The sequence below is a fragment of the Otolemur garnettii genome, unplaced genomic scaffold (assembly GCF_000181295.1).
Source record: "Otolemur garnettii isolate 467f Iridium unplaced genomic scaffold, OtoGar3 scaffold00089, whole genome shotgun sequence".
Taxonomy (NCBI): Eukaryota; Metazoa; Chordata; class Mammalia; order Primates; family Galagidae; genus Otolemur; species Otolemur garnettii.
In genome coordinates, this window is record NW_003852484.1 from 6,181,117 (window position 1) to 6,192,698 (window position 11,582).

The 11,582-nt window shown below is 45.0% G+C and overlaps 1 protein-coding gene across 1 annotated transcript in view; it reads right to left on the reverse strand.

The window, feature by feature from the left end:
- Positions 1 to 3,346: 3,346 nt before the first annotated feature.
- Positions 3,347 to 11,582, reverse strand: part of ARHGAP31 (Rho GTPase activating protein 31) — a 127,866-nt gene continuing 119,630 nt past the window's right edge. Inside the window, exons 11-12 of the mRNA XM_003795097.3 lie at positions 9,775 to 10,052; positions 3,347 to 5,790 (exon numbers count right to left, since the gene is read on the reverse strand). Of these exons, the coding sequence (XP_003795145.1) occupies positions 3,370 to 5,790; positions 9,775 to 10,052 (2,699 nt within the window). The 3' untranslated portion in view covers positions 3,347 to 3,369. The remainder of the gene's footprint in view (positions 5,791 to 9,774; positions 10,053 to 11,582) is intronic.

Here is an 11,582-nt window from a genome sequence, read left to right on the forward strand (position 1 = left end):
GGTAACTTGGTGGTTCTAAACCTTGATCCTGGTTATTTATAGGGGCTATTTCATTTGCTACCATCCCTTTCTCCTTTAGTCTCTTCAAGGAGTTAAGACTGCTAAGGTACCCAGTGCACTATTCTTGAGCTCTCAATAAATACTGGGCGTGCCAAAAAATGTACACACATTTTAAGAGATCTTGTTGGAAGTAAAATCAATCATTTCTAAAAAGTGTACAAATTGCAGGTAAAATGAATGTGTGTACATGTCTAGATAAACTTGACAGAAATGGTACATTTAATTCAACTTCGAAAAATAACGCATAGCTAATATTGCTTAAAATGCATATACTGTTTTTGGCACCCTCTGTATTTGTTGAGGAGGATGTAATTTACATTTTTAACATCCCCAGAATCCAGAATTTTAACTTAGATGATATTTTGAATTTTAGGGCTTATATTAGTCCAACATTGTCTTTATGGGGTTCTTGGTTAGGTCTCTTCATATACCACAGGAAGCAGGGAATAAAAATCAAGTGTTCTTTATCTGGTCCATTTTTGGCTAAAAAAAAATGTCCGGGAGGGTCATTTTGCAATAAATGTAGGTTATTATTTTTTCAACGCTGAAAAACAACGTTGGTATGCATGCATGTCATTTCAAATTTAACAATTAAAATCAGCCCACCCCCATTTTGAAGACTGACAGATGATTTGAAGGAGCACTTTGAGAATCTGATTCCATAGCCCTTTCCAGGGGATCAGACAGCAGCTTCTATTCTGTCACTCCCCTGGATGGAAGTAGGACTCTTGATTCCCATCTGGCCATTCTCAGAGGGTTCATTTTTCAGAGCCCCAGGGCATTTGGGGGAACAACTTGGAGGGAAAATATGAGCTTTCTTTGCCTTAGAATGCAATTTCATCAGTGCCAGGCTGGCCTAGACCACAGGATTATAACCATGTTTGTGGTGGGTGACAGGCTGGGAGACAAAGGAGAGGTCCATGCTTGAGCAGCATGACCCTGACTGAGAAAGGGAGTCAGCTTCTCAGGCCTTCCGGAACTGACTGGCTAGGAAAGCTCAGAGTGGGGAGTGTCTCCAGTCAGTGTGTCTCATGATGACAGCTACATACCCAGGCTCCCAAAGGTGATGCTGTAAATAAACGAAAAGGGCCAGAGTCTAGGGACGTGACCATTTCATAAATCTACAGGGGCTCCTCAACCCTCACAACTTAAGTCACTCCTTAGTACGTCATGGTAGCTTCTCAGTCTATTTCCAAATAAAAATATGTCTTATAAATGTTACAAAAAATAATCATAAAATAGTTTAAATATTTCATTATTTGGCTCACAGTTCTGATGGCAAAGCAAAGTGCAGTTCTTTCCCTCTCTCACATTCTAACTGGAACAGGGTCCTTATCAAAGTACAGACACCACAAGTCCACTGAGACCGACATAAAAGGCTATCTGCCACATTTTCTGATAAGGCAGGAATGTGCTTTACAAATCTCTTGAACATGGCCTTTCTCATCTGTCACCATTGTATTTCTTTACCTTGCTTGTTTAGGGGAAAACTGCTATATTTTAGAACTTTTCTTACGGGTTGGTATCTCATCAGCTGTTGGTCCAAAGTCTTGCTTGCTCACCCAGTGGGAATGCAGAAACATTGACTGAAGACCTACCAACTGTTATCCTTGCTCACTCAGTGTTCTCTGAAGGCAGAACTCATCAGCTGACTTCCCAGGACTCTTGTCAAAGCCACTGACTTAAAAGGTATACAACAGGATTTCAAAACTATTTGTAAGGTTTATCAGGGAGTAAAGGGGAGGGGGTAAGAATATGTATTGTTGCAAGGCATCAGCTCCCAACTTCTCATTGCAGGAGATAACTTCAATTCAGTCTCCACCCAGCCCAGCACCAGCCTCGGCTGTGAGGTCTGCCCAGAGATATTGCTAGCCCTTAGAGAAATTTCTGCAATGGCTGATCTTCTGGACAGAAGTCAGCCAGGCTTGAACCTGAGAAGATGTGCCCTGTGAAGCCCCTTTGGGGGAGCACCAAAAATCTGCTGGCAGGTATATTAGTTCTCCTTCCTATCTAGGTGGAAATGAAAGAACCATTGAAAGTTCTAAATAACTGAAACAAAATAAGATTGAATTACTGTTCCTGCTTATATATAGATGGAGAAGAGCAAGTTTGAGTGCCTGGTGGATGATGGGAATCGTGGAAGGGAGAGGGGTGCCTCAACTCTCTTGAGCAATGGACTAAGAGGGAAAAAGGAAGGGACCCACTGGCTAAAACAAAATACATTTTCAAGAAGGGCAGCTCTCAGTGAGTGGTAGTGTTGGCCACTTTGTTAGGGCTCTTCCCTCCCCTCCTAAGGTGCTTCCCTTCATCCTCTCCTGTGCTACTAGGCCCAGCCTACTGTGGAAGAAGAATAAAGCTGAGCTAGGTGTGTTTTGTGTTAATGCCTCATTGATTTAAAAACGTTAAGTTTGGAGTGTAGTTCTATCTTTGTGTGAGGCTTTTCTCTATGCTGACCTCATGTCTTTGGACTCTGATTTGGTAAAGAAAGCAGATAACCTTCCCTTCGATTGCATATCTGATGAAGATTTAGTAAACTGCATTAAGGTAATCTTCAGCTCAGCGCCCACCCTGCCCAGCTACTGGATTTGTAAGTCAGACTTCAGTATAGTGGCATGTGGAGTCCCAAATTAATAGAAGCCAGAGCCAGAAAGTCTTCTTGGATTGTGCCAGTCTCACAGTTTGCTCTTAGTTTTGATTTTCTATGCTGGTATATGGAGTCATCTTGGACATGTCTGCGGGATTCCAGGGAAAGAACATGGGTAAATTCACTCATTGGGATATCTAAGTGCACGTTAGTTTGCATTTTCCAAATCTGCTTCTATTTTGGATAGTACACTTTTACAAAGCTTATTAGAAAACTGGTCTAAAAGAACACATGCTTTAAAGAGCATTAAAAAGCACGAAATAAAGAGCAGGGCTTCAAACCTCAATAGCAACATTTTCTGACACAGGCTAGAGATTTTTCTTTCTTTCAAAAGACATTATCACAACCAGCTTTCAAGAGTAATAGATAATAACGTGGGAGCAAAGTAACTCACAAGCCCCAGATGTCACCGGAGCACACATTCCTTCCTCTTCCCTTACTTAACCTGTCCCCACTTGCTCACATAGACATCTAAATTTCATCTCTTCATCCTTCCCTTGACCTTCTTCTGGAAAATCGAGAAATTAATAAATGGCCAAAAGGCTGAAGAAAGAGAAGTCTGAGGCCAAAATAAGCCCAAACTTGATAACCCATGCCTGAAAAATGGCAAGTAGGCCCTGTGATAACTTCCAGATAAGTCATGATGTTTTTCAAGTAAACTGATGTCATTCTATTGGCCTCCCACTTCTTCCATCCAGAATCACTGATCTCCGCTGGGGCTGATAAAAACAGCTGGTTGAGGTCTCTAATCTCTGGCCATTCTTAGGGATAGTCATTTTATTCCTAAGTGTAACCCCTTCTGGTGTGACCCATGTGTTTTCTGCCAACTCCCCACAAAGAAGGCCAGGGGAAACCATCTGAGTAGGACTTCTGATAGGGGACAGCAGGACCTTGGAATCTGTCACTGTGGTGGAGGGGGGCAGGTGGTCCATAATGGGGAAAGGAGGACTGAATAAGATTAGGCTCTGAGGTCTTCCTGGCCTTGATCTGTGGAAAGGCTTAGAACCCCCAGATGGTCGCTCTATTTTTGAAGAAAGAAGATTGTCGCCAGATGGCTCTGTCTCTGATGTGCGCTTTCTGCATTGCCCTATTGCATCCTGGGAGGACAGCAGATTAGGCAAGCCTGGTTCTGGAGAAAGGGCAGGTCCCTCACACAGGCAGGATGCAGTGGCATCCACTGGCGAGGACTTAATACCTCCTGTGTCTTGCTTTGGTTTCTCTTCCTTTGGGCTTTCCAGGGGGGAGGGAGAATCATCTTTGGCAGGTTTCTCAGTGGAGCTGGGTTCTTCTTGGCTCCTCTCCAGAGGCTGAGCCCCATTCTCCCCTGAGCTCTGAGAGGGCAGCGGCTGTGGGATCTGGGTATACTGAATCTTAGGTGGGATGACTGGGACTGCCCTAGCCTGGCACATTTTGACCATGAAAGAGGTTCTCACAGCTGACACACTCACAGGAGCTGAGTTACGCCGGCCTGTCAGGGCATGAGCAACAATGTCCAGGTCCGGGGAGTCCTGGGAGTAAGCCCTCCAGGAATCTGCTTTAAAGTGAGATGAGGTCACCCATGGCACCTTTGGGTCTTCCAGCTCAGAGTGTTGCATTCCAGGTGAACTAAACGAGGCCACATTCTCAAACCGAAAGAGGTCAGTGATGGGAACGGCAGAGTCCAAGTTGAGGGAAGAAGGTCGATTTTTCCCTTTTGGGGGTCCACATTCAGTGCTCCTCAACTGTAACTTTGGGGGATGCTCTCCTGGCAAGGTGCTGTCCTGCACGCTAGGTGAACTCTCTTCACTGCTCTCTGGCCCAGGAACACTGCTTTGCTTAACCAAAAGGTTGCTGTGCCCCATGTGTGTCCCCAGCTCCTTTCCCTCTGCTAGGCTGATGGGGCTGGTTTCTGCCAGCTTGGGTTGCATACTACCTGCTCCCTTCTGGCTGGGATGAGCCTCTTCCCCTTTCAGACCAGACAACTCTCTGAAAGACCTCAGAGCTTTCTCATCCCATCCAATAATTTCTCTCCTGGGTGCCAGGGGCTGCAAAGGGTTGGAATTCTTCTCTGTTTCAAGGTCAGCACAGCTGCTAGAGGAGGGAACCTCGAGAGTCCACTGACTCTTAAATGTGGGTTTGCTGTCTAGAGAATGGCTCTGGCGAAGGCTGGGCCTGTGGGAAAGCCTCTTCTCCAGTCGGTGGCCCTGGGGACCCTGCACTTGGGCCTCATGCCCATCTTTCAAGGTGGGGGAGTGAAGGGGACTTGTCACCCACTGGGGCTCCTCCCAGGGCTCCACCATCTCCAGGCCATGCTGGGCAATGTCTGTCACAGCGTCGTCTTCGTCACAGTCTGAAGGCTCCTGTACTGAATGGGCAACCTCCCCTTCTTGTGGGGGAACCTCAACCTCCCTTGTTGGGCTTGGTAAACAAGAGCCGTTTCCCTCAGGAGCAGCATTCTTTGAATTTTGCTTTTCACTTTGTCCCGGTGCTGCCTCCTCTCCCTGACACAGGCTAGGGATCTCAGGGCTGTCTTTGAACTTCAGCTGGTCTATATAGGGATTTGTCCTCAAATTCCTGAGTGGGTCTTCCCTCTCAGGGCCTCCCTTTGACAGCAGGACTCGAGGCACCTCTTCTAAAGGAGTTGGAGGGGGAGGAGCAGGTGGAAGCGGAGGAGACGGATTCTCCGGGCCTGCCACCTCCATCCTGGCTAGTGGAGAGACGGTCTCAAATGGAACTATTTCTAGAGGAGCCAGGCTAGCAGGGTCTGGGCGCGCACCCACTCCAGACTCAGATCGGTGGAGGCCGCTGATTGGCTCCAGCTTCTCTCTGTTGGCGGCCGTGGACGTGCCTTGTGTGCTCTGATTGGTTGAGTCCCTAGTCCACTCCTCCAGAGGGGCGGAGACTGGAGCAGGGGCTGAGTCACAAGGTAAACTACCAGGAGGCTCTGTGGCAGCGAAGGGTCCAGGACTCGACTCTAGAATTGGCTGATTTGGGATTAGCGTCAGAGCAGGTGGTGGCAATGAGGAAAGCTCCTCTTCAGATTCGATGATTTTCAGCTCTTGTTGAATCTCGGGCCAAATCAGGGCATTAGCCAGATCATCTTCATCCTGAAAAACAACAAGAAACTGATTATTTTGGAACAAAAGGACTCTGGGCACTGACATCTGCAATGTTTCCAGTGAGACAAAGTAACTGGCGCAGCGCCAGCCTGTGCCACATCAGCAAATAAAGGACGCAGCACCAATGATAACTGTGGTGCCTCAGTGCTTACCATGTATCATAAAATACTTTAAAAATGTTTCAATACTTTATCTTCTTGTTTAATTTCCCCAACAACTCTAGAGGATAAACACTACCATGGTCACTCCCATTTTATAGATGAGGTGGTCTGGGTTCAAATATTAATGATTAAATGATTAACCTAAGTCATTCAACAGAAGACTGGGATTAAATCCCGTTCTGTCTGCACCGAAACATAAGTACTTAGTTCCTGTTGACTGTTGCCTAATAAAACAGACAGAAGAAACCTTAGAGTTTACTAGAAGGGATGCAAGAGATTCTCTCAGCAGAATGAACATGTTAACTCTTACCCTGACACCTGATTTCAAATAAATAGATGTAGTTCTTTTTTCTTATTACCAAACAACTACATACTCCACATAGAAAAATATTTAAATACATATTAAAATAAAGGCATATAGAAAAATAAAAATATATTCCATTCCTATTACCCACAGATAACCACTGTTAACCCGATGGAGGTTTCTTTCCCGTGGTTGTTGACCTGCCTCCTCCTCCAGCTCGCCTGCAGTCCTCATCTCCCTTCAAATCCAGCTTCCCTTTGTTCTTCTCAACTCCCCCCTTTCCCTACACAGAGCCCAAAGCTGAAGACAGGAAAGGGATGGAGGCCTGGTCAGGGCCAGGAAAACACATTTCAGTTCCTTCTATTTCATGCCTCAAGGCCTAAGTCTGTCCAAAGCAGAAGCAGTCTGGAGAAGCATTTCCACCTTGGGAGGCACAGGCTTTTCTGAGAGGTCTGATTTGCTGCTGACCTCTCACCCCTTCCCACCTGGCTCTAGGCACAAGTCCTTTCAAATTAGTTACTTTTTATGTTTGTCTTCCCATTCCCAATGGACTGGGAACTCCTTGATGTCAAGGATTGTGTTTATTCATCTTAATTCCTCAAGGCCAAATGGTGCCTGGTATACTTTGAGTAGGTAAAGGGCCAGTTGAATTGCAGTGGATCTATTGTTTTCTTTTGAGTTATCTCTTTCGGATAACTCTGCAGGATTACTTGGTCAAAAGTACCCTGGATTCTACCCCACTGCATTTATTTGTGTCCATTTGTATTTTGCCTGACTGGGCCCTCCTTTAGGGCAGGGACAGACTCATCTGTTGACTTTCCTCAGCACTTACATTAATTGATCTCCTACTATGAAATTGGTAAATTTAGATGAACATGACCATCTACACTCCCCTCCGCTTCACTCTGCCGTCTCAGTAAGTGGAGCCACAGTGCAACTTTTTGCTCAGACCAGAAACCTATGCGGTGCCTTTGACACTTCCTTCTTCCTCACTCCTTATCTATTCCTTCACCGAGTTCTGTCCATTCCACTTTCTAAATGGCTTTTGCATCCTTCCACTTCTGTGCCCAAGGCCCCACACCAGCCCACTCCACCATCTTTCCTCACCTTTCTAGCCACATATTAGCCTTTTAACTGGTATTTGTGCCTTCTCTCCTGCCCTTCTCCAAGCCATTCTTCTCACAGAATAGAGCAACCCTTTAAAGACAAAATTCTGAGCGTCTCATAGGCTTTTCCAGTGCCCTTAGGTTAACCCACAGATCTCTTCCAAGCTGTCCTGGCTGACCATGGCTCCTACATCCCTCTGAGTCTCACTTTCTCCAACCCAGCTATCCTGGCTGTGTTTCCATTCTTGGAATGTTCTGTGCTCATTCTCATCTCACATTCATGGCACATCTTATTCTTTCTGCCTGGAATTTTCTTCCTACTCCATACCCTACACCTTTTTACAGCTAAGTTCTCAACCTAAACACCTGTTCTTCAGAGAGGCCCTCCCTGGCTCTTGTGGCACCCCTCCTCCCTCTGATGAGGTTGGGTCCCCCTGCCATGTGCTCCCGCACTACTCCAAGCTTCCACTGCACCATAGAAATGCCTTGCTCAGTGTCCTTTCCCCTACCAGGCTGTTAGCTCCAGGAGGGCAGGGACAGGGACGACTTTGTTTACTATGATGATCTCAGTGCTCAGTATTGTGCCTGGCACAAGTGGGTGTTCATGACATGTTTTAAATGAATGAATTGATGCCTTTATTTTCTCCCTTGAATCCACCCTGGTTTCTTTCCAGCACTAACTTTATCCCCTTCTCAAAGCAATGATATTCATGCTTGGGTCGTCCACATAAGAATCCACTCCCCATATGAATCTTTGCATCATTTTCCTTTAACAAATGCAAACACAAGTCATAGGGACCCTCACTTAGCCCTCCTGAGGCCACTATGGTACCTCAGCTCTGCTCTAACTCAAGCACCTGGTCCTTTTGTGCATGTTCTAAAACAGGCATCCTCAAACTATGGCCCGCGGGCCACATGCGGCACACCTAGCATATTATCCAGCCCGGCGGGTGTTTTTGCTGCTGCTGCCTGTCCTGCTTAGCAGCCGACTCGTCCCGGGGCCTGCAGCCCGCTAATGGTCTGCGTTGCAGTGAACTGGCCCCCTGTTTAAAAAGTTTGAGGACCCCTGTTAAAAACTAAGTCCCTGAAAGCAAGGTAAAGGGCAAAGTTTCTTTTTCTCCTTGGGTACCCTCACAGACCTGCCTCTCAAATGCGGGACTCCTCCTAGGTGTCCCTGGAAAACCTCCTCATGCCTTCTATGTAAGGACATCCCATAAAAACCTTCTTGGAAAACTCCACCTCTAAAAAGTGAATAAGGTTCAGTGAGCTCTGGCATTGCATTTTAATTTCTCCAGATTCCCCTGAGGAAGGAATGGCTCCTGGGAATCTTTCAGATTTTAAAAATGATCATAGACAAGTGCCCACTCAGGCTGTCAGGGAGAAGAGGGCTGGACCCTTTAAATAATCAGCATGTTTGAGAGTGGGATATGACAAGGAGGTTTTGTGCTTCTTCTGGCACTGAGTGTTGTTAACACTCATCCAAGGACGTGTTACTGGTTTATGGTAACCTCAGTTCAGAAATGCATAATGTTGAGTCTGTCTTGAGGAATTTGAACAGGATGTTTCCTACTTATCACTGCAGGACCTTAGAAAAGTCTACTGCAAAACAAATCTAAGACCTGATTAGACGTTTGTTTCTCTTTCTCTCTCTCTTTTTTTTTTTTTTTTTTTGAGACAGAGTCTCACTTTGTCACCCTTAGTAGAGTCATAGCTCACAGCAACCTCAAACTCCTGGGCTTAAGCGATTCTCTTGCCTCAGCCTCCCAAGTAGCTGGGACTACAGGCGCCCACCACAACGCCTAGCTATTTTTTTTTTCTTTCTTAAGAGACAAGATCTTACTTTGGCTCAGGCTGGTCTCAAACCTGTGAGCTCAGGCAATCCACCAGCTTTGGCCTCCCAAGTGCTGGGATTGCAGGTATAAGCCACCGTGCACGGCTCTCTCTCTTTTTTATTTGAGAAAGTCTTGCTCTGTTGCCCTAGGTAGAGTGCAGTGGCATTATCATGGATCACTGGAAGCTCAAACTCCTGGGCTCAAGTGATCCTCCTGCCTCAGCTTCCCGAGTAGCTGGGACTACAGGTGCCAGCTACAGCACCTGGTTAATTTTTTTCTTTTCAGTAGAGACAGGGCCTCGCTCTTACTCTAGCCTTGAACTCCTAAGCTCAAGCCATCCTCCCGCCTCGCCTTCCCTAAGTGCTGGGGTTAGAGGCATGAGCTACTGCTCAAGTTTGTCTATTAAAGTTTCTTTAGCAGAAATTCTTTTTTTTTTTTTTTTTTTCCGGCAGAAATTCTTTAAAAATTTCTTTCTTTCTTTTTTTTTTTTTAAAGTCTACTTTAAATTGTACCAACAGCCCTGGGTAAAAGAGGACTACCTGGCTGGAGCAGGCAGGAGTCCACCTTACCATCTCATGAAGAAACATGGCTTCGGCTCTGGCTCTGGGGCTCTCTGGCAGAGCACTGGGCTCCTCCTGGCCAATCTCTTGTCCTTCCTCCACCACCTTCTCAGGACTTGGCCTCTTCTCTAATTCACTTGACTGTGGAGAGCCCACCGAGACTTCTGAGGTTTTCTCCACCAGCTGGGTGCGTGGCTCCAGGGGAAGGCCTTTGCTGCATTCTGCTGTCCCCACTGCTTCAGGTCCTGGCTTGACATCCTCAAGAACTGCCTTCTTAGGTACAGGGGCTGCAATGAAGATGTGAGTTATTAGTTAAAAGAGACTTCATTTTAAAAGTATCAATAGTGTTGAAATCAAGACACCCTATTCTAGCCCAATTTTGTGCTTCACAAATAAACAGTCAAGCTTTGAGAAGCCAAGTTAGGTGTCCAAAGTCCTCAAAAACTATTATTCACACTTTGCTACAAATAGCTTCTTGTATGACTCTTGCTGCGGGGATTATCTATAGTCAGTTTCAATATGTGCAAAGCATTTGGTTCTGATCTTAAACATCTACTGAGATTAGGAAGAGGAAGACAGACCTCAAGTTTTGCCTGTATTACCCGGCATGAAGTAAGGCCCCACTTCATTGCATGAGTCTGTTTTCACAGTGTGCAATAAAAATTAAGTACCTGGGGTTAGTGCTTGGCACATTGCAGGCCCTCAATAAATGTTATGAATTATTTACGGTAGAATTAAAGAAACCTGGGTTCAAATTCTTGTTTCTCAGTGAATCTTATATTCTTGGTACAAAGCCATCATAATGCTTGCTTTGCAGGGCCGAGAGGAGGATAAAATAGAAGACAGAAAAAAAAGCACGGGGTCTAACATACAGCATAGCCTCAGAACAGTTTTTTGGTAAAGAACTAACTCTACTCGTTGCCATCTGTCACACTGGAGACTGAACTCTGAGGTCTCACCACAGTGGAAGCCTTGCAACTCAGTCCAACCTAGAGCTGGTTTCCTGATGTCTGAATAATGCTTCAGAATTGATAATAGTGCTATTTGCTTTTGGCCATCATTTAGTAGCCTTATTTCATACAATCTAACTTTATCTTTGAGTATGTAGACATTTATAGAATTTGAAACTTAAGATTACAGTCATCCTTTCATATCCAGGCAATTGGTTCTAGGACCTCCCATGGATATCAAAATCTACATCTTTTACATAAAATGATGTAATATTTGCATATAATTTATGCACAGCCTCCTGTAGGCTTTAGATCATTTCTAGATTATTTATAATATGTAATACAATGAAAATGCTATGTAAATAGTTGTTATACTGTATGGTTTAAAGAATAATGATGAGAAAAAGTCTGTATATGCTCAGTACAGATGTGATTATTTTCTTAATGTTTTTCACTGGAAGTTGGTTGAATCTAAGGATGTTGAACCCACAGATATAGAGGGCCCACTGTATTTAATCGGTATAACTCTGTTCTAGCCACATGTCTATTCTTCTCCTACCACTCCCCCTACTGGGCCTTGTACTCTTCTGCTCTAGTCCTCTCTGTGGTTCTAATCTAATCTATTCTTTAAGACAGAAACTTAACCCAAACCTAATTCTTTGTTAAGTAATTCCAAGGTATTTCATTTTCTTTAGTGCTGCTGTGAAGGGTACTGTATCTTTGATTTGACTCTTAGCTTGCCTGTTGTTGGTGTGTATGAAGGTGACAGATTTGTGAACATTATTTTATATCCTGAGACGTTGCTATAGTTCTTGATCACTTCCAAGAGTCTTGTGGTTGAATCCTTGGGATTTTCTTTTTTTTTTT